The sequence below is a fragment of the Staurois parvus genome, unplaced genomic scaffold (genome assembly GCF_062004578.1).
Source record: "Staurois parvus isolate SC_StPar_1 unplaced genomic scaffold, SC_StPar_1.0 ptg000575l, whole genome shotgun sequence".
Classification (NCBI taxonomy): Eukaryota; Metazoa; Chordata; class Amphibia; order Anura; family Ranidae; genus Staurois; species Staurois parvus.
In genome coordinates, this window is record NW_028318371.1 from 1,056,120 (window position 1) to 1,080,773 (window position 24,654).

The 24,654-nt window shown below is 42.2% G+C and overlaps 1 protein-coding gene and 1 long non-coding RNA gene across 2 annotated transcripts in view; one reads left to right on the forward strand and one right to left on the reverse strand.

The window, feature by feature from the left end:
- Positions 1–24,654, reverse strand: part of LOC149450295 (uncharacterized) — a 1,099,640-nt gene that overhangs the window by 547,346 nt on the left and 527,640 nt on the right. The gene's annotated exons all lie outside the window — the stretch shown is intronic.
- The window catches only part of LOC149450304 (cytochrome P450 2C3-like), a 35,603-nt gene continuing 27,399 nt past the window's right edge, over positions 16,451–24,654 (forward strand). The window contains exons 1-3 of the mRNA XM_089692025.1: positions 16,451–16,690; positions 19,507–19,669; positions 21,421–21,561. Of these exons, the coding sequence (XP_089548151.1) occupies positions 16,511–16,690; positions 19,507–19,669; positions 21,421–21,561 (484 nt within the window). The 5' untranslated portion in view covers positions 16,451–16,510. The remainder of the gene's footprint in view (positions 16,691–19,506; positions 19,670–21,420; positions 21,562–24,654) is intronic.

Below are 24,654 nucleotides of genomic sequence, written 5' to 3' on the forward strand. Positions count from 1 at the left end.
CATCACCTGTCAGTGTCCCACAAACATGTCATCACCTGTCAGTGTCCCACAAACATGTCATCGTCTGTCAGTGTCCAACAAACATGTCAGCGTCTGTCAGTGTCCCACAAACATGTCATCACCTGTCGGTGTCCCACAAACATGTCATCACCTGTCAGTGTCCCACAAACATGTCATCACCTGTCAGTGTCCCACAAACATGTCAGCGTCTGTCAGTGTCCCACAAACATGTCATCACCTGTCGGTGTCCCACAAACATGTCATCACCTGTCAGTGTCCCACAAACATGTCATCACCTGTCAGTGTCCCACAAACATGTCATCACCTGTCAGTGTCCCACAAACATGTCATTGTCTGTCAGTGTCCCACAAACATGTCATCACCTGTCAGTGTCCCACAAACATGTCATCACCTGTCAGTGTCCCACAAACATGTCATCACCTGTCAGTGTCCCACAAACATGTCATTGTCTGTCAGTGTCCCACAAACATGTCATCACCTGTCAGTGTCCCACAAACATGTCATCATTTGTCAGTGTCCCACAAACATGTCATCACCTGTCAGTGTCCCACAAACATGTCATCGCCTGTCACAGTGTACAGTACACAAAACAAATAATAAAAAACAATGTAAAGTGCCCCCATCCCCCCCTCGCTGAAGTACAAACGTGAACGCAGGCATTGGTGTCATACACATACATGACCAGTGATCACACCACACATGTGAGGTATCGCGGTGAATGTCGGAGGAGAGCAATAATTCTATCACCTGACCTCCTCTGTAACTCTAAACTGGTAACCTGGAACGGCTTATAAAGTGTCTCCTATAAAGATTTGTAAATCGCGTAGTTTGGCGCCATTCCATAATCGTGACAATTATAAAGCGTGACGGGTTTTATCTATTACTTGGTGCAACACCAGATTTTATATTTTACAAAAAATGTGGGTATTATATAGTGTTTGTGCATCAAAATTCTTTAACCGCTTCCCCCCCCCCCCCGACCACTGCACATAATCGGCCAGGTGGGATCATCGCTGTTCTGATTGGACGTTCCTGAACATCACTCAGAATGTGGCCACGCAGCTGTACGCTCTCAGTGTGCCTGTGTCCCATGGACACAGCACAACGCCGCACGGCCGAAAGGCTCTCTGATTGGCCCTTCTGATCACATGATGTCTGTGTCCAATCACAGCCATCATGTGATGTCAATAAAGCCGCCAGTCTGTTGATTGGCTCTGCCTCTCCTCACTCAGAGCCCGCTAGTGAGAAGCGGAACCGATCTGTGTAAAACACACACATCACCCCATAGTGTCCCCCACACAGCTGTCAGTGCACCAGTGATCCACATCTGTCACACAGTACCAGTGATCATCCACATCTGTACCAGTGATCCGCATCTGTCAGCATACAATCCACATCTGTACCGGTGATCCACATCTGTCACAGTGTAATTCCACATCTGTACCAGTGATCCACATCTGTCACGGCGTACCAATTCCACATCTGTACCAGTGATCCAGTGCCGCCCTAACCGTCCCGCCGATCGTGGCAGCGGTTGTCCATCACCGGGTCCTGGCGGGTCATTACCGCCGAGTCCCGGCGATCACTAACGGGGAGCACGTCTGCAGTGTTTACACTGAAGCTCTGCTGTCAGTTCTAATCTTGAGAGAAGAGTTTATCTGTCGGGATCTGAGTCCCATGAAGTACACCCCCCCCGCCCCCTAGTAAAACACTCCCCTCACACAGTTGACCCTTTCATTACCTAAAAAATGTTAACCCCTTCCTCCCCAGTGCCATTAGTACAGTGTCAGTGTTTTGTTTTTTTTCCCACTGATCACTGTATTGGTGTCACTGGGGATGTCAGTGACCCCAAGTCAGTTCCCCCCCAGTGTCAAAATGTCCGCGCAGTCCCGCCATAATTTGCTGATCACTGTCATAAATTGCTGATCACCGCCATAAGTCGCTGATTGCCGCCATTATTCGTATAAAAAAAAAATCCCAGTATCTTTCCTGCCATTTGTAAACGCTATAACTTTCATGTAAACCAATTAATTTACGCGTATTGGGATTTTTTCTAGCAAAGACGTCACAGAATGCATTTTGGCAGAAATTTATGGTGAAATTTGATTTTTAAATCTTTTTACTGGACATGTTTTATAGCAAAACGTCCAAAATATAGTTTTTTTTCTCAGAATTGTCAGCCTTTTTTTTTTTTTATAGCGCAAAAAATAAAAAACGCACAGGTGATCAAATACCACCGAAAGAAAGCTCAAATCGTGGGAAAAAAAGACGTAAACTTAATTTAGGTGCAGTGTTGCATGACCGCGCATTTGTCAGCTAAAGTAACGCAGCAACGTAACACAAACCGCTTCTGTAACCGCTTCCTGACCGCCCTACAGCAGAAATACTGCTACAGGGCGGCATGGCTGCGCAAAATCACACACACATATATATATATATATATATATATATATATATATATACATGATTTGTGCTCCCGTGGTTTTCACGCCCCTCCCAGATAGCATCAGATTGCCCGTCAATACACCAGTCATCACATTTAACCCCTTGATTGCCAGGAACTCTCATACACAATAAACCTCCATTGCTAGTATAGTGTCTGAATGGATCAATATCTTTGATCAGATCAGCACTATACCAGCGTTCACATTAGTATAGCGTTCCCAAATACGCAGCATTAGCGGGATCAGCCCTGGCACCTGCCAGCACCTGCGTTTAGCTCCTACGCTTACCCCCCCCCCCGCCTTCTCCCCCAGCAAGTGCAGTGTCAGTAGGTCACTGTCACTTGATACATTGCACACAAAACCGCAGTGTTGGCAGAATCAGGCCTGATCTCTGTTAGCACTTGCCGGTAAATTTTGATGACTCTCATATGCAGCAGAGTGCCAGTACTAGTGCTGCGCTACCTTTTGATGAACTGGCGAGCACCAGCGGTCTAGTACATCCTGGTCTTTCACATACCTCTTAGATTGTAATTTTCCAGGATCAGGACCCTCCTAACCCTCTTGTATTGAACTGTATTGTTGCTGTATTGTCTCCCGTTATACTGTAAAGCGCTGAGCAAACTGTTGGCGCCATATAAATCCTGTATAATAATAATACCAGCACTGCAGTATAACTTGGTAACGTGGCGAGTCCCATAAGTGCAGTACAAGCTGGTGCGGTGGTGAGCACAAGTATTGTCCCGCAGCCACCAAGAATTCGCACACAGGCCCATAGAGCTCCTAGTATCCTTCCGGATGTGCTTGCAAATCTGATTGACAGCCCACAAATTCTGCAGCACCCGTACTTCCCCCATTCACTGCCCAACCCGGAATTCAGGTGGAAATAGCAAATATAACTCCTCCCCTTGATTTTTGGAGCTGTTTTTCAGGAATATCTGTATGCGTTGATTGTGGATCAAAGCAATTTACATGCACAACAATTCGCATGGAAACTCATTACGGTTTCCGAATTTACATGTTTTTTGGGCCTAACCCTCAACATGGGCATTACTAAAAAAATGAATTGCGGTTGTATTGGTCCACAGACCCGATTCATCATATGCCGTGTTCTCTGCTGCCATGGCCAGGCATAGATATGAGAGTATAATGTGTTTTATGCATTTCAGCGACAATACACTCTGTTGTCTTCGGGGTAACCCTGAATTTGACCGGCTCCACAAAATTCAGCCCCTCGCAAATCACCTTAACCTAAAATTTGCAGATGTCTATACTCCCCAGCAAAACATCTGCGTTGATGAGTCCCTCATTAATTTTTCTGGCCGCCTTGCATTCAAACAATTTCTCCCCAGCAAGCGTGCCAGATATGGGGTCAAGATGTAGAAGACCTGTGAGAGGACAACAGGCTATACTTATAAGTTTCGGATTTACGAGGGAAAAGATAGTCACGTGGAGCCCCCCGGATGCCCAGACTACATGGGGAGCAGTGGTAAGATAGTTTGGGACTTGGTGTCATAATTTCTCCATATGGGGTACCACTTATACGTGGACAATTTTTATTCAAGCGTGCCACTATTTAGACATTTGTACAATCTTGGAACTGGTGCATGTGGCAAAGTGTGACCTAATGTGTGCCCACCATTAGAAGTGGGTGGATGCAGGGCGGTATATTCTAATGGTGGGCATACCACACACTTTTTCTGGCAGAGAGTTCTTCTCTTTTTTTCATTCAGTCCACAAGCTGCATACAAAAAAAAGAACATAGCATATATACCCAACAAGGACCAGCGACGTACTGGTACATTACTGGACTTTTAATGGTTATACCAGGATGATGCCTACAGCTGCAGGCATCATCCTGGTATCGTTTTTTTCAGCCGGCGTTCGGCTTTCATGTAAAAGCAATCCTTGTGGCTAATTAGCTGCAGGGTTGCTTTTACAAGCAGCGGAATATGATGCCCCCCTCTCCCACTGCCTTCCACGGCCTTCTCGGGCAGTCCCGTGCCATCGGGGGAACCTGAGAATGCAGCCGGTGTGTCTGCCAGCTGACCATAAAGCTGATTGGAGACCAGAGTGGTGCCAATCATCTCTATAGTCTAAGAATTCGGAAGCTACGATTAGTTCATCATTTCAGTTTTGCAGGATATAAATGAAGAAAGAAAACAAAAACATATTTTTTCTATTCTTTTTTTAGATTTCAAAACCTTGTGAGAAAAAATGAGATTTGCAAAATACTCACCATACCTCTATTTAAATTCCTTGGGATGTCTACTTTCCAGAAAGGGTCATGGGGGGGGGCTTTGGTGCTATCCTGGCATGTCAAGGCCTTCACAGGAAACTGTGATAGGTATTGAGGAAGTGAAATGAGGAAGTTACGCACCTTCAGGCTTTCAAATTGGTCATTGGATTTCAGGCTCCTGTATGTGGCTAGGCTCCCAAAAGGTCTCACACATGTGGTATCCCCATACTCGGTAGAAGTAGCAGAATGTATTTTGGGGTGTAATTCCACATATACCCATGGCTTGTGTGAGAAATAAATCATTTAAATGACAACTTTGTATAAAAAAAAAAAATGTTTTTGTAATTTTCCAGAAACTTGTGGGAAAAAAAATAAAATCTTACATGGACTCAATATGCCTCTCAGCAGATAGGTTAGGGTGTCTACTTTCTGAAAAGGGGTCATTTGAGGGTGTTTGTACTATCCTGGCATTTTAGCACCTCAAGAAATGTGATGGGCAGTCAGAGAGTAAAAGCTGTGTAAAATCCATTATCTATACCATAGTTTGTAGATGCTATAACTTTCACACAAAGCAATAAATATACACTTTTTGGGATTTTTTAACCAAAAACATGTGGCAGAATACATTTTGGCCTAAATTTATGACGAAATTTTAGTTTTTTGAGATATTTTTTATGACCGAAATGAGAAAATATTGTTTTTAAAAAAAAAAAATTTCTTCAAAATGTTTTTGTTTATAGAGCCAAAAATAAAAGTGCACAGGTGATAAAATATCACCAAAAGAAAGCTCTATTTGTGTGAAAAAGGACATAAATTTCATTTATGTACCGTATTGCATGACTGTGCAATTGTCCGTTAAACTAGCGCAGCGCTGAATAGCAAAAAAAAAAATGGCGTAAATTGCAGTATCTATACCATAGTTTGTAGACTCTATAACGTTCACACAAAGCAATCAATATACACTTATTGGGATTTTTTTACCAACAACATGTAGCAGAATACATTTTGGCCTAAATTTATAACTAACTTTAAGTTTACTTTTAATATTTTTTATAGCTGAAAGTAAAAAATATTGTTTTTCTTCAAAATTTTCCGTCTTTTTTTTGTTTATAGCGTGAAAAATAAAAAGCGCACAGGTGATCAAATACCACCGAAATAAAGCTCTATTTGTGTGAAAAAAAGGACGTAAATTAGTTTGGGTGCAGCATTGCATGACCGCGCAATTATCCGTTGAATTAGTGCAGCGCCGAGTAGCAAAAAGAGGCGTGGTCATTAAGGGGGGTAAACCCTCAGGAGAGCAAGTGGTTAATGTGATGCCTTAGAGACAGTTTCAACACTTTTCAGAAAATAGGATTTATAACTAAAAAGGTCAAAATGGTGCAATTAAAATATTTACAGAAAAGATGTGTATATATATGAAAAATAAAGATGTGTATATATATATATATATATATATATATATGAAAAATATTTTTTAAAAATACATTTTAAATATACTGTATGTCCTTAAAAATACAAATCTACATTTTTGGAATGCATTTACAAATATATGTAAACATATATGTTAAATTGACTTTTGTATATGTTGAAAAAAAATCTGAAGAATATATTTTTTTAAAAATATTCTTTTAAATATATATTTTTTTAAATATATTCTTCAGATTTTTTTAACAAATAAAAAAGTCAAATGCAGTGCACAAATGTAGATTTGTATTTTTAAGGACTTTTATGTTTTTCATATATTTTGTAATAAATGCACATTTCAACATCCAGTGTATGTGTGTGTATATATACCGTGTGTATGTATGTATATGTGTGTGTGTGTGTGTATATATATATATATATATTTATCTATAGAATATGGCCAAAATTGTAGCATTTCAAATATATGGCAATATATTTGTTAACAATATTTTTAAAATATGTTTCAAATATATTTTTCTTCCATATGGGGTAGAAAGCACTGACACTGTACTAATGACACTGGGCAGGAAGGGGTTAACACCTGGAGGCGATCAAAGGGTTAACTGTGTGTTAGCGAGTGTTTTTAATGTGGACTGTCTTGTGTTTTACTAAGGGATGTGCTGGTTTTTATCTCCCTGCTTTGCAAGGAGATAAAAACTGCCACATCCCCGCTGACAGGAGAGAGATCTGTGTTGTTCACCCAGATCTCTCTCCTGTCAGTTACTTCACCAGTTGCCAGGTCTTGGCCGTGAATCACTGGCTGGAACCTGGTGATTGACATCTACATGAGCCAATGACAGCATGGGTAGGCCTGGAAATGCAGAATCATATATACAGTATAGACTTGATTCTTCACAGAGTGGCTGCCTTTTAGCAGTAAAACTTCTGTGGATAATGTTGAAATATGTCTGGAGGTGTTGGGAGGTCAGGGCAACCACAGGGCCAAGCATTATCAAGTGGCCCCTGTGGGGGTAGCGCTAGATATTCATGTAGTTCTTCCTACAGTGGAGGTCTTCATGAAGCCCCATCTATGACAACACTAGGCTCTCTTCATGTGGCTGTGTGGTCACTGTAATCTTTCGTAGTGTCTGTGTTCAAACTTCTCCCATGACTGGTGTGAGTTATCATTGTATCTGCTTGGGGACAGATATTGTATGTGTATGCAAGAAGTGTGTTATCTTCTCGTCCTTCCAGATCACTCGTGTGTGGTTTAGTAATGACTATACATCGGTATTTCAGGGCTGCTTTCACACGGATCTGCTTTTGGGGCATGCTTTAGTTAAAAAAAAATTAGAAGAAAACTGCGTCCCTTTAAATCCTCGCTCTTCACATTGGTCCGTTGTGCCTCAGCCACAGTGAAAAAATCCTGCTTGCTGCATTTTTGCAGCATGTTTCGTCTGGTATGAAAGCACCTCCCCATTGAAATGAATGGAAACCACAGCAGAAACACAACATACCTGTGGATTTGTCCAGTGGTTTTGCCCACTTTTGTCCTGCATTGCAAATTAATCAAAAATGCAACACATAACACCTTCCATTATCCAGCCCTCGTAGCCTTCCCTCTACTCCCTTCCATTATCCAGCACTCACTGCCTTCTCTCTACCCCTTTCCATTATTCGACCCTCGCTACCTTCCCTTTACTCCCTTCCATTATCCAGCCCTTGCTGCCTATCTTTTACTCCATTCAACTATCTAAACTCATTCCCTTCCCTCTACTCCCTTCCATTATCCAGCCCTCACTGCCTTCCCTCTACTCCCTCCCATTATTCAGCCCTCGCAGCCTTCCTCTACTCCCTTCCATTATCCAGCCCTCACTGCCTTCCCTCTACTCCCTCCCATTATCCAGCCCTTGCAGCCTTCCCTCTACTCCCTTCCATTATCCAGCCCTCACTGCCTTCCCTCTACTCCCTTCCATTATCCAGCCCTCACTGCCTTCCCTCTACTCCCTTCCATTATCCAGCCCTCACTGCCTTCCCTCTACTCCCTTCCATTATCCAGCCCTCACTGCCTTCCCTCTACTCCCTTCCATTATCCAGCCCTCACTGCCTTCCCTCTACTCCCTTCCATTATCCAGCCTCGCTGCCTTCCCTCTACTCCCTTCCATTATCCAGCCCTTGCAGCCTTCCCTCTACTCCCTTCCATTATCCAGCCATCACTGCCTTCCCTCTACTTCCTTCCATTATCCAGCCTCGCTGCCTTTCCTCTACTCCCTTCCATTATCCAGCCTCACTGCCTTCCCTCTACTCCCTTCCATTATCCATCCCTCACTGCCTTCCCTCTACTCCCTTCCATTATCCATCCCTCACTGCCTTCCCTCTACTCCCTTCCATTATCCAACCCTCACTGCCTTCCCTCTACTCCCTTCCATTATCCAGCCCTCACTACCTTTCCTCTACTTCGCCATGGCAAATAGAAAACCAGGAGTAAATCAAAAGCCACTGGGACTTGCTGTGTCACATTCTCAGACAAATGGAAATATTTGAGGGCTTTCAAGTCCATTTTTTTAAATGGCATTCTAATCATTGGCTGGTAGAAGTAAAGCAAATTCTGGTTAATGTTAGGTAATCGTACTAAGAAAATCGATTCCTTTGCTTTGCTATGTTCTTTTTGTGGTTTGCTTTGCTCATAATTTAGTATCTTGCAGGTTTTACCATTAAATAATTGACAAAACTGTAAAATGCATTGCGCTCATTTGTTAAACATAAACTGGGCACTAAAGAGTCTTTCTGATGACACGGCATTTTAGTTAGGAGAGTCCATGTCATATTCAAAGCAGCTGTCATGATCCGCTCACAAAGTAGTTAATTTTTTACAATCTTTTGTTGGCATACACTGAAAATTCAGATAGGTGTGTCAAATGAATCATCTCGTTAACCTTTGACAAGGCCTTCCCATCACTGTGGTGCACCCAAACGCAGCACGATGCAAAGGAGAGGACCATCCGGGCCTTGTGGTGTGCTGAAAAACAAAGGTGTTGATTTATTAGAAACTCCATTGTGGTGCATTGGTGGTCCATTTACAATGAATATGTTTATTTATTTCAGGTACTTATATATCGCCGTCAATTTACGCAGCACTTTACATATATATTGTACATTCACATCAGTCCCTAACCCTCAAGGGTACAATCTAAGGTCCCTAACTCACAGTCATACATACACATACTAGGGACAATTTGGACAGGAATAAATTCACCTACCAGCATGTCTTTGGAGTGTGGGAGGAAACCCATGCAGGCACATGGAGAACATGCTAATTTCAGGCAGGTGGTGCTGTGGTTGAGATTTGAACCGATGACCATAGTACTTCCAGGTGAAAGTGCTAACTATTTAGCCACTGTGCTGCCCATATGTTAAATCCCGCTTTGAACCTTCAAGTGCTGATTTAATCTGAACGTTTAATTGGGCTTTAATGTTAGATGTGAGACTGGCCTAAGTTTTTATCTCTAATATGTACATATCAGATCCGTACCTTTTATAAACTGTAAATAAAATTGATACAATCTTTATAGATTCCCTTTAATGCACTCATAGATGTGGGACTATACACTCACCGACCACTTTATTAGGTCCACCTGAAAAATTGCTTGATAACATAAATTGCTAATCAGCCAATCACATGGTAGCAACTCAATGCATTCAGGCATCTAGATGTGGTGACGACAACTTGTTGAAGTTCAAACCGAGCATCAGAATGGGGAAGAAACAGAATTTTAGTGACTAACATGGCATGTTTCTTGGTGCCAGATGAGCTGTTCTTAGTATTTCAAAACTGCTGATCTACTGGGATTTTCACGCACAACCATCTCTAGGGAAATCAAGACTCATCAGACCAGGAAATGTTTTTTCCAATCTTCTATCATCCAATTTTGTGAACCTGTGCGAATTGTAGCCTCCCTTTCCTGTTCTTAGCTGACAGGAGGAAAATGCCTTGTTGATATCAGAGGTCAGAGGAGAAGGTGGCTCAATTCTCGGAAGCAAAATGGCCCAACCTTGAAGGAGATGGCTCCGGCGGCCATCTTTGTAAGTGGATTACATTTGTTTTATGCTCTTTACATTTTAATACAATTTTCTGCACCATAAGTGGTTTCCTTCTGTGAGCTCTCTCCTTCAAGATTTGGCCATCTTGCTTCCGAGAATCGAGCCACTTTTTGGGGGAACCAACTGTCTTTGTTGAATTGAAGCTGTGCATACCTTTTACCTGTACCTGGCGGTGGATGAGGTTGACCTGCTGAAGGAGTTTTTCAATTTTGAATGCGCATATACTACTTGTTTCTGGTGAGTGCATTAGGAGGAAGAAATTGTCACGGATTCACTCATCACCCGATGTCACGCTTATTTATAAATTTTAGGACACTATACATATGAGATTACAACCAAGGTATGCAGAATACCATCTCTGAATGCACAACACGTCAAACCTTGAAGCAGATGGGCTACAGCAGCAGAAGACCGCACCGGGTGCCACTCCTGTCAGCTAATAGGAAATGGAGGCTACAATTCACACAGGCTTACCAACAATTGGACAATTGAAAATTGGAAAAACGTTGCCTGGTCTGATGAATCTGAATTGCAGCTGCGACATTCAGATGGTAGGGTCAGAATTTGGGGTAAACAACATGAAAGCATGGATCCATCCTGCCTTGTATCCACAGCTCATGGATGTGTGGCCGACATATCTCCAGCAACTGTGTGATGCTATCATGTCAATATGGACCAAAATCTCTGAGGAATATCTCCAACACCTTGTGGAATCTATGCCATGAAGAATGAAGGCAGTTCTGAGGGCAAAAAGGGGATCCAACCCGGTACTAGCAAGGTGGACCTAATCAGGTGGCCGGTGAGTGTTTCAATGGCCCCTGGTGTCTTCTGATATACAAAGGAGATATTGTTCTAACAACCAAACCTTACTCGTCAACTCTGTAAAAGAGAAACAGTAAAGCTGAGTAGCTAATCAGCAGGGAGGACTGGAAATCTTTGGTCTTGGGGGGCAAACACAAGTCATAAAATAGCAGCATAGGAAGCAGAAAGAAGATGGACAGGAAGCACCAAACTAACAGAACCTCCAGTTGGTGGAGAGCATGTGGGCAAGAACAGCATGGAGGTGACCAGAAGTAATCTAAAGCCAAACCAATAGATAGCTTGTGGCTATACATACCGTACATGAACTTCTCCTTTCCTCCTCATTTGCTCCCGGAGCTCTCCTTTAACCCTTTGCCCTCCGGAAGATTTACCCCCGCTGCGACACTTTAACTGACAATTGCGCGGTCATGCAAAACTGTACACAAATGAAATTTATATAATTGTTTTTCACACAAATAGAGCTTGTATTTGATTATCACTGTGTTTTTTTAATTTTTTGCACTAAAATGAAAAAAGAATGAAAATTTAGAAAGAAAAAAAAAAGAGGTATAGATTCCAGAGAGATATCATATTACCCCGGTACAAATCATCAGTAAGACCTCATCTGCAAAATGCAGGTCAGTTTTGGACCAATTCAGAAAAAGAACATTGGGGAACTGGAGAAAGTACAGGGAAGGGCAACCAAACTGATAAGAGGCATGGAGGAGATCAGCTATGAGGAGAGATTAGAGGAACTGAATTTATTCTCTCTTGAGAAGAGGAGCTTAAGGGGGGATATGATCACCATGTATAATACATAAGGGGGGATATGATCACCATGTATAATACATAAGGGGGGATATGATCTCCATGTATAATACATAAGGGGGGATATGATCTCCATGTATAATACATAAGGGGGGGATATGATCTCCATGTATAATACATAAGGGGGGATATGATCTCCATGTATAATACATAAGGGGGGATATGATCTCCATGTATAATACATAAGGGGGGATATGATCACCATGTATAATACATAAGGGGGGATATGATCACCATGTATAATACATAAGGGGGATATGATCTCCATGTATAATACATAAGGGGGGATATGATCTCCATGTATAATACATAAGGGGGGATATGATCTCCATGTATAATACATAAGGGGGGATATGATCTCCATGTATAATACATAAGGGGGGATATGATCACCATGTATAATACATAAGGGGGGATATGATCTCCATGTATAATACATAAGGAGGATATGATCTCCATGTATAATACATAAGGGGGATATGATCTCCATGTATAATACATAAGGGGGGATATGATCTCCATGTATAATACATAAGGGGGGGATATGATCATGTATAATACATAAGGGGGGATATGATCTCCATGTATAATACATAAGGGGGGATATGATCTCCATGTATAATACATAAGGGGGATATGATCTCCATGTATAATACATAAGGGGGGGATATGATCATGTATAATTCATAAGGGGGGATATGATCTCCATGTATAATACATAAGGGGGGGTATGATCTCCATGTATAATACATAAGGGGGGATATGATCTCCATGTATAATACATAAGGGGGGATATGATCTCCATGTATAATACATAAGGGGGGATATGATCTCCATGTATAATACATAAGGGGGGATATGATCTCCATGTATAATACATAAGGGGGGATATGATCTCCATGTATAATACATAAGGGGGGATATGATCTCCATGTATAATACATAAGGGGGGATATGATCTCCATGTATAATACATAAGGGGGGATATGATCTCCATGTATAATACATAAGGGGGGGATATGATCTCCATGTATAATACATAAGGGGGGGATATGATCTCCATGTATAATACATAAGGGGGGATATGATCTCCGTGTATAATACATAAGGGGGGATATGATCTCCGTGTATAATACATAAGGGGGATATGATCTCCGTGTATAATACATAAGGGGGGATATGATCTCCGTGTATAATACATAAGGAGGGATATGATCTCCATGTATAATACATAAGGGGGATATGATCTCCATGTATAATACATAAGGGGGGATATGATCACCATGTATAATACATAAGGGGGATATGATCTCCATGTATAATACATAAGGGGGGATATGATCTCCATGTATAATACATAAGGGGGGATATGATCTCCATGTATAATACATAAGGGGGGATATGATCTCCATGTATAATACATAAGGGGGGGAAATGATCTCCGTGTATAATACATAAGGGGGGATATGATCTCCATGTATAATACATAAGGGGGGATATGATCTCCATGTATAATACATAAGGGGGGGATATGATCTCCATGTATAATACATAAGGGGGGGATATGATCTCCATGTATAATACATAAGGGGGGATATGATCTCCGTGTATAATACATAAGGGGGGATATGATCTCCGTGTATAATACATAAGGGGGATATGATCTCCGTGTATAATACATAAGGGGGGATATGATCTCCGTGTATAATACATAAGGAGGGATATGATCTCCATGTATAATACATAAGGGGGATATGATCTCCATGTATAATACATAAGGGGGGATATGATCACCATGTATAATACATAAGGGGGATATGATCTCCATGTATAATACATAAGGGGGGATATGATCTCCATGTATAATACATAAGGGGGGATATGATCTCCATGTATAATACATAAGGGGGGATATGATCTCCATGTATAATACATAAGGGGGGGATATGATCTCCGTGTATAATACATAAGGGGGGATATGATCTCCGTGTATAATACATAAGGGGGGATATGATCTCCATGTATAATACATAAGGGGGGATATGATCTCCATGTATAATACATAAGGGGGGGATACGATCTCCATGTATAATACATAAGGGGGGATATGATCTCCATGTATAATACATAAGGGGGGATATGATCTCCATGTATATTACATAAGGGGGGATACGATCTCCATGTATAAATACATCAGTGGTTCATATAGTGAACTGGGCTTGTGAAAAAGTCGGAAGTGACGAAACGCGTCAGGGTCGTGACGTCAGACGCTAGGCCGGAAGGTGCAGAGCGGCCATTTTGGAATAGGTCTCAGCAGAATACGGAGACCAGCGAGGATGGACGGCAATTTTATCATGTAAGCTGTTGCTAATAAATTTTGTTACCATTCGTACTACTCCACTGAGTCTGCTCCCATTTTGTCCTGTGAGGAACGGGGATCCCGATACCCGTCATTGTGTGAGGAAGCTGTGTCTACTACCGTCAAGGATGTTATACCCCCAGTGAAGGCAACTATATGTGGCACTAAATTTAGGGGTAATTGTATTTATCCTACACGTGGAGTGGCACGTATCTGATACCATTTGTCACTGATCACATAGTGTGTTTTGAAGATTATCACGGTTTGTAGTGGTGGTTTCATAGGACCACTAGCTAAGTGGTGCGTTGTGTGCTTTTTTCACTTCACATGTGTGATGATGTGTCACCAGTGTGTTGCATGTTATCACAGTTATTGATTCTAAAAGATAATGCACCATATTGAGTTTGTTTTTTTGAGGTACTTATTGGATTAAAGGGAAGAATTGGACACTATCACATTTTTGAAGATTGAAGAAGTGAGGAGTGTCGTTTGCACAATATATTTTTTGGACTTTATATGTTTTTGTTTTGTTTTTTTTTGAACTTTACATATTTTGGATTGGTTATATGGCAGTTGAAATAGAAATTTGACATAAAAACAATGAATATGACGGTCTAGCACCAGCATACAGACTGTTACGTGTGTGATGAACAAACAATAACCGCATCGCATTGACACGTTTTACTGCATTTGCTTCCTCAGGATCCACGCTTGAGATGCAACACTAAGCCTTATCATCCAGCATGAAAGGATTGAGCCCGGGTTCACATAAATACAGTGCGGTACATCGCATGTGATTCGCACAGGAACCGCACTGCATTCCTGTGCAAATCACATGCGATTTGTGTGCGATGCAATCGGAGCCGTACATTTTCTATGGCTCTAATCGCACCGCTCCCGCACCCTTTTTTGGGTCCGCACTAGAATTGGATTGCATGGGTATTCACACCTATGTGATCCGATTCTGCACATCGCACCGCATTTTGTGGACCGATTTCGGGGTGTTGTTAACTTAACATACACACCCGCAGCGGTTCGCATGAACGGGGTGCGATTCTGATGCAGTGCAAAATTCGCACAGAAAACTCTGCGAATTCAGCACCGCATCAGAGTGAACCAGGGCTGAAACTGTGTACACCCTTCCTTGTGGGGGAGAGGAGGATCACTTTACCCAAACGGAATCAAATGGGGGATTTTAAGCAAAGAGCGGGATCAAACTCTGATCTGGCTCTAAACGAGGGAGAGGAGGAATTGGCTTGTAATTAGGTACATAACACTCCAGGTTGGTGTCCTATCCTAGATCCAGTTTACACACTGCTCAGATACCCATGGCCGTCCACAACTCACCCCCACAATGTCATCCACAAGTATAAGATCAACCAAACCAATAGCTGGTAACTGCTAAAACTGCATAGACCATCAACCAATGAGGATTTATGATCTTTATTCACGCTCCTTATGGTTGTTGTTTTCTCGGCCGCAATAAAGTTCCAGGGGAGATCTTTGTTGTTCTTTAGTATTTGTTAAGAGACAATGCAGTCTTAAACTCACAAGCAACTCACCCTCTTTCCTTTTGATAATGGGGAATGGACACCAAACTCCATTGAGGTCCAACCTTCAATCCAGCTTCTCCAGTTCATCAAGACATTCTAAGTTCTTCCACTGGTACTTCGATTGCCATGTTACACAAGCTAGCCAGGTCTCTGTCCATCCTTATGGTCACCCTCCTCAAGCAGCAGGCCCAGGAGGATCTGGCCACCAATACATCTCTCCCCCCAGGCAGGAGGTCCAGGAGACAACTGCCTTCCCAAGGGCATTCCTAAATATTTATTCCCTCTGTCATCCTGCACCACTGGTGATAAAACTTCTAGTGGTTGGCCAGGAATACAAATATTCATTATTCTGATTAGTGCAGCCTCTCACACTCTTGTTAGAAGAACCAGTGATACCTACAGGTAGTAGGCAGAAGCAAACACTAATCAGAGCCCAGGGAAGACCCTAGTGGGCTACAGCTTCACAAATGTTTAAATGCACACCTGCTTAGTGTAACTATCCTACAAAACGTTTTGTTTTTGTCTGTGTCCTTGTTGTGATTGTCAAAGCAGGAATTGAGGGGAAATCTCTAAAGGGGGTGCAGTAACACAGAAAGGAGTTATGGTCATTGTGCAACGTGGGAAGAGCCAACCAGATGAAACTAAGTAAGGAATTTAACAAAGTCAGTCATTTCTCAGTTAGTCATTACAAGGAGCTGGGCTGTACAACTGGAGGAATATTGACCTCTGTCATAGTCTGTTTCTGTTAGTCTCTTCCAGAAAGATGGGATTCTCCACAATCCTCGCTCTGTTGGTCACTTTCATCATCACCCTCCACTTTACCATATCATGGTGGAGACAGCGCAGACGGAACAGGTCACTGCCCCCCGGACCCACCCCGCTGCCTTTCTTGGGCACCCCACAATATATGAATCAGCGAACAGCCGATAAAAACTATCCTGTGGTAAGTTGAGCTTCAATCTATAATCTGGCCCTTATACTGGGGATGTACTGCTTGATTCCCAGCCAGCTAGTGAGGTAGACAAGGGATTCGTCCACATAGATATTTTGGTCAGGGAAATACACTTCAGCAAATCTCTTGGAAAAAAAATTATTCAATGGGCAGATTTTGTAGAGCTTATCATAGCCAGGCTGATCTCGGGGAGGGCACAGTGAATTATCGCTGAAATGCAGGAAGTGCAATTAACCTTTTCCATTTAGCCATTTATAATGTGTATGTCACCTATCACAAGACTACAAAAAGACCCACCATCTTTCTCAAATTTATAGACAATATCATCACTGCCCCGATCTACCAGCAAGCATCTCCACCAGAAAACATTTGCTCTGATTCTGTGAGAAGACGAGTGACATTTTCCAAAGAACATTCCACTCACAGAAGCAGGCCGAAGACAACAAATGTTAGATATGCAGCAGTAGGGGAGTTAGGAGAGACACCAGGGGTCTCATATACTGTATGTAAGGGGCTTCAGAGGGGTGTTCTGAGTAGAGAATACCAGTTTTTGGTTTTCTCCAGGTTTTGTAATTCCCAATTCAGGGTCTGGAGGCTTTGAAAAGATTAGGTGGGAAGAAGACTACCCCTGTGCCCAGGTCTTACCTGACCAAGGCACTAAGCCTGATGGTGCTGCCTGGACCAATACTTTGGCTGTACTGACCCAGGCCTTTTTATGGACCATGTTTCTGCCTGCTTCCTGGATGTTAGCCTGCTGCCTGTACTGACCCTGGCCTGTTTATAGACCATATACCTGCCTGCTGCCTGGAGAATTCCTTTGGCTGGCTATTGCTGACCACATCTTTGCCTGCTTCCTGGACCAATGCTCTCCTCCCTCTGTAGACAACTGTTCTACTAAGACCATTATTGCGGCCGAGAAAATAACAACCAAAAGTCTCACAGATGTGCTATTGCCATAATCAAGTGGAGTAGCAGAAAGTATTTTGGGGTGGGGGGGTAATTCTTGTATGTCCATGTTGTGTGTTAGAAATATCTAAATTGACTTTGTTGAAAAAATAAAATAAAATACATTTTAATTATCTTTCCACATTTTCCAAAAACTTGTAGAAAACAAATGACATGTTCAAAAGACTCATTATGCCTCATAAAATATACCTTGGGGTGTTTGCTTTTTAAAACTGGGTCATTTTGTGGGTGTTTCCACTGTCCCGGTGCTCCAGGGCCTTCAAAGGTGTGATAGGTAGTCAGGAAATTGGATGTGCAATTTATAGTATATCCCTAGAACAGTGTTTCCCAACCTTTGTTCAGTTAAGGCACCCTTTAGAAGTATGCACAATCTCCAGGCACCCTGTTCTAAAATATAAAAAAATGGTACCATAGCTTGTAGACTCTATAACTTTCACACAGAAATACCAAATAACCAAAGTTACCAAATAATATACCCTGATTTGGGTTATTTTTTTACAAAGAAATGTAGCAGTATAAATTTTGTCCTAATTTTATGAAGAAAAAATACTTATTTGCAAAATTTTATATTAGAAACTATGAAAAAAAAATTTGTTTCACATTGTTCTGAATTTGAGACTTGTGCTGGGAGGGGGATTTCAGCAGGGGGCAGATTTGTACTGAGAGGAGGGGAAATTTATGCTTAGCATGCAGATTAGTGTTCGATTTATTATGAGAGGAGGAGAGGATTTTTGCTGGAAGGGGGAATTTGGGGTGCAACAGGGGGTAAGAATTGTTCTAGAAGGGGAAATTTAGGGAGTAGTAATGTAGGGGGTTTTGTGCTGGGAGGCAGGATGGGGGAAGTGGATTTGTGCCAGGAGGGGGGATTTGGGGGGTTTGTGCTAAAAAAAAAAGGTCTTATGGCAGGGGGGAGAAGATTTGTGCTAGGAAGGTATATTCTTTGATGGGGGTTGTGCTAGTAGGGATGATTGGGTGATATTTATGATGGGAGGGGAAATGTTTTTGGGGAGGGGGATTTGTGCTAGGATGGAGGATGGTGAGAGGGGAATTTGAGCTCGGAAGGGCGATTTGGAGTGGGATGAAGAGGATTTGTTCCAGGAGGAGAAATTTGAAGAGCAGTGGATTAGTGCCAAGAGGGAGAAATTGTTTTTATTTGGAGGGGGATGATGGGGTCATATGGGGAGAGAGAAGATTTGAGCTAGGGGGGATGGGGGGGCAAATATTTGTGCTGGGAGAGGGGATTTCAGCAGGGGGGAGGGGGAATTTTCGCTTATCATGCAGATTAGTGTTAGTGGGGGGGATTTTTTCTGACACAATGCTCATACATCTTGGGGGGGGGGGTGCAATTTGGCATATTCGCCGTGGGCTCTAGATGACCTTGTCTCGGCACTGACCCAAGGGATCACTGAACAGTGATGATAAAAACACGTCACCCTAGGGGGACGTCCACTCACTACCATGCAGCAGGCCCAGGGACATCTTGCTTGACAGCATCACAGGCGCCATTTTTCACAGATATTGAAGCCATTCAACCATAAAAAGGTCACAGGCTGGGGTAAAATATGGAAGCCCAAAGATGTACAGGAAGATGCAAAGATTAGTGCCCCCAGACTATAATGCTGCCTCTGTGCTCACCCTTGGGGACATCTGAGGGATATGCTTTGTTCATATTTCATGTCAGAGATTTACAACCACTTTTAAATAATGGGTTTAGCTGCTACCTATCATTAGAAGGTGACACCAAGGCACGGGCTAGGGGTGTGTTGTACGTCTGTTCCTACAGCAGAAGAATTCTTGTCATTGTGACCTCTGACTACCTTCATTTCTTTCACCTATGACAGCTCAGACAAAAGTACGGCTCAATATTTACCATCTGGAAACTGACGGAGCCGGTGGTGGTCCTCTGTGGTTATGAGGTGGTGAAGGATGCCCTGCTGAACCACGCCGAGGAGTTCAGTGCCCGCCCATTTATACCCACAGTGCACATCCCCACCAAAGGATACGGTAAGATTGCCAGGACACTTCTCGGTTGAACATACTTGGGTTCGGTTCATGGGGGGGCCATTGAATTTAACTGAAGTTTGAGCGTGAATCCAAACCCTACTGAGGTCAATAGAAGCCTGTAAAAGCAGTTTTCCGCACTTTCAAGGGTAATAGAAAAGGGATTGTGTGGGTAGCTGGGCACTGCGAAGGGGGATTTGCACCAACACAAACATTATCTTTTACAATGACTATAAGGCGGGAAGCAGCTATTTTAATATTGCTTACAGTGAAGGCTTAAAAACACAAAATTCCTATAAATAACATGCCTGAGGGATGCCCTAAACCTGCCCTAGAAATGGTGCACCTGAACCCCTTACACTTCAACACAACACAAACAAGTGGACTGTTCATGTTGAGTACTAATTAGATTCTTTTTTTTAATATTTAGTTCCATTTGTTATGTTTTATTACCTGTTTATACACTCACCGGCCACTTTATTAGGTACACCTATTCAATTGCTTGGTAACACAAATTGCTAATCAGCCAATCACTTGGCAGCAACTCAATGCATTTAGGCATTTAGACGTGGTGAAGACGACTTGCTGAAGTTCAAACCAAGCATCAGAATGGGGAAGAAAGGGGATTTAAGTGACTTTGAACGTGGCATGGGTGTTGGTGCCAGACAGGCTGGTTTGAATATTTCAAAAACTGCTGATCTACTGGTATTTTCACACACAACCATCTCTAGGGAAATCGAGATTCATCAGACCAGGAAACGTTTTTCAAATCTTCTATTGTCCAATTTTGGTGAACCTGTACAAATTGTAGCCTCCGTTTCCTGCTCTAAACTCATGGAACCAGTTGTGGATTTAGTGTATGCCCTAAAAACCTTCACCTGATTCCTGAGGGTGTATGTCTTATGCCCTGTTCCTCCTCCTCCAATGCAGATACCTGGCAGTGATTACTGGTAATCCCAGCTGTCAGTATGATCTGTATCAGTATCTATATGCAGGGCTGCTGTTAGGTGTCACAGGGCCCCGTATAGCCAATGTGACAGGGCCCCTAAATAAACAGTTTACTATGCTTCAGTTATGAGTAAACACAGTGAGTGATCGGTACCAATCACTCATTTTGTTTATTCAGGAAAGGAAAGGGCTGGTAAATGTGACATATTTATGGACCTTTCCCCACTCCTCATGTTAAGGATCCTATTGTGTGCCTGCAGCTGCTGGTGGGAAGGAGAGGAGGGAAGCCGGCAGCACTGCGGAGGTGGGGGGGGGGAACACAGGATGGTTTGAGCAGCATGGGGAAATGTATGGTGTACTGGGAGGTGCTTGGGAAGCATCTTCTTGGCAGAGATATCCAGTGGGGGAGTCTGTCACACTGGAAAGTGCAAAATCTGGTGCAGCTCTTCATGGAAACCAATCGCTTCCAGATTTTTTGTCAAACCTTAACTGAACAAGCTGAAGTTAGAAGCTGATTGGCCGCCATGCACAGCTGCACCAGATTATGCGCTCTCCAGCTTTAGTAAATCAACCCCCTTGCATTCATCATATGAAACCATTGAAATCAGATATATTGGGGTTGATTTACTAAAACTGGCCGCCATGCACAGTTGCACCTGATTTTGCACTCTCCAGTTTCAGATTGAATCCTTTGTATTTGTCCCCTTTGATTGGTAAGGACACTCCCATGGAGATCGTGGCTTGGTATACCTTATAGATGGAGCTGCAGTTTGTAACTTATTGCTGATGATGATTCACTTCTTCAGGTTTTAATGGCCCCCGATGGCGTCCTCTGCGCCGCTTTGCCATCTCCTTCCTGAGGGACTTTGGGATGGGGAAGAAGACCATGGTATCCCGCGTGCTTGAGGAGACAACGTATCTCACCCAGGCAGTGGCTGAGACAGAAGGTAGGAGAAATCTTTTTATTTCCTAAAATTTTTATTGCAAAATTGACTGCACAAAAATGGGAAGCTTGCATGTTCAGAGAACCTAAAGGGGACCATATGGTCACTAAACTGTGGCCAATGGGCTGGATGCAGCCATTTGCTTGCCTTTATCCAGCCTTTGTGTCAGTATTCCTCTCACTGACACCAAAGAGAAGGTGACATTCTTTCCACTGACATCAATGACGGAGCACAATTCCTTTCACAGACACCAATGATGGGGCGCTATGTATTTTTATTTTACTGCCACTGACCACAAATCCTGAAGCCTTGTTTATTCCCACTAATGCCAGGACATTTTCTATTCCCACTGGGCACAGTCCAGCACCCCTAAAGTCTGAAGGACCATAATTTGGCCCTTTGCTTAGAAAGTTTGGAAACTCTGGTCTAATATTTGTGGGTCACTGGCTGGGAATGATGGCTGTGCTTCATTCAGCTACTCCCAGCAGTAGAACACTACCTTGTGCATGAGTCCGTTGAATGCAAATCCATATTGGCAATTACTGAGCTGGCCAGAACTAGTTCTTGAGGACGAATTTCCACAGCTCTTACTGTGAAGAAGCCTTTCCATATGTGGAGGTTACATTTCTTTTCCTCCAGCTGTAAAGAGTTCCCCCTTGTCCTCTGTAATGACCTGAAAGCGAATAGCTCTACACCGAGTTCACTGTATGGACCATTTATGTATTTATACATATTGATCAAATCCCCCCTTAATCTCCTCTTCTCAATAGAGAATAAATTCAGTTCCTCTAATCTTTCCACATTAGCCGAGCTCTTCCATGCCGTCTATCAGTTTGGTTGCACATTCTCCAATTCTCCAACATCCTTTTGATGAACTAATGGTGTCCAAAACTCACTCTCTCGCTGTCAGGGAATGCCTGAATGATTAATTTAGTCGGCTAAATCGATTGAATCACAGTGCCTCCAATCCAAAAACAATTTATAAAAATAATTTAACTGACTTAATAATTTTTCTGAGTAAATTTTAGCCAAGCAAAATTCTTTAAGAACACAACAAGACTGGTGTAAGTATAGACCACGGATTATCAAAAAATAAATAAATATTTATCAGTGAAAATGTGGAATAGACTCCCTCAAGAGTTGGTTCTACGCAGCTCAGTGGATTGCTTTAAAAATGTCCTGGATTATTTCTTAGATACACAGAATATAACTGGATATAACATTTACAGGTCCAGTTCATCCAGGGAATATCTGATTGCCTCTCGGGCGATCAGGAAGTAATTTTTTCCCCTGTAGGAGCAAATTGGATCATGCTTTTCTGGGTTTTTTGTCTTCCTCTGGATCAACTGTGGGTGTAGGATTATAATTTTTTTTTTTTTTTATGGTTGAACTGGATGGACTTTTGTCTCTTTTCTGCCAGACTAATTATGGAACTATGGAACTATGTAACAATAACTCTACACCGAGTTCAATATATGAACCACTGATATATTTATTCATGGAGATCATATCCCCCTTATGTATTATACATGGTGATCATATCCCCCCCCCCTTATGTATTATACATGGAGATCATATCCCCCTTATGTATTATACATGGAGATCATATCCCCCCCCCCCTTATGTATTATACATGGAGATCATATCCCCCCTTATGTATTATACATGGAGATCATATCCCCCCCCCTTATGTATTATACATGGAGATCACATCCCCCCTTATGTATTATACATGGAGATCATATCCCCCCTTATGTATTTATACATGGAGATCATATCCCCCCTTATGTATTATACATGGAGATCATATCCCCCCTTATGTATTATACATGGAGATCATATCCCCCCTTATGTATTATACATGGAGATCATATCCCCCCTCATGTATTATACATGGAGATCATATCCCCCCTTATGTATTATACATGGAGATCATATCCCCCCCTTATGTATTATACATGGAGATCATATCTCCCCCTTATGTATTATACATGGAGATCATATCCCCCCTTATGTATTATACATGGAGATCATATCCCCCCTCATGTATTATACATGGTGATCATATCCCCCTTATGTATTATACATGGAGATCATATCCCCCTTATGTATTATACATGGTGATCATATCCCCCCTTATGTATTATACATGGTGATCATATCCCCCCTTATGTATTATACATGGAGATCATATCCCCCCCCCCCTTATGTATTATACATGGAGATCATATCTTCCCCCCCCCCCCTTATGTATTATACATGGAGATCATATCCCCCCTTATGTATTATACATGAAGATCATATCCCCCCTTATGTATTATACATGGAGATCATATCCCCCCTTATGTATTATACATGGAGATCATATCCCCCTTATGTATTATACATGGAGATCATATCCCCCCCTTATGTATTAAACATGGAGATCATATCCCCCTTATGTATTATACATGGAGAGCATACCCCCCCCCTTATGTATTATACATGGAGATCATATCCCCCCTTATGTATTATACATGGTGATCATATCCCCCCTTATGTATTATACATGGAGATCATATCCCCCCTTATGTATTATACATGGAGATCATATCCCCCCCTTATGTATTATACATGGAGATCATATCCCCCCTTATGTATTATACATGGAGATCATATCCCCACTTATGTATTATACATGGAGATCATATCCCCCCTTATGTATTATACATGGAGATCATATCCCCCCTTATGTATTATACATGGAGATAATATCCCCCCTTATGTATTATACATGGAGATCATATCCCCTCTTAATCTCCTCTTCTCAAGAGAGAAGACATTCAGTTCTTCTAATCTTTTCTCATAGCTGAGCTCCTCCATGCCTATTATCAGTTTAGTTGCCCTTCTCTGTACTTTCTCCAGTTCCCCAATGTTCTTTTTGTGAATTGGTGCCCAAAACTGAACTGCATATTCCAGATGAGGTCTTACTAATGATTTCTACCGGGGGGAAAATTATATCTCTCTCTGGAGTCTATACCTCTCCTAATATAAGAGAGGATTTTGCTCGCTTTAGAACCCACAGCTTGGCATTGCATTCCATTATTAAGCTTGTGA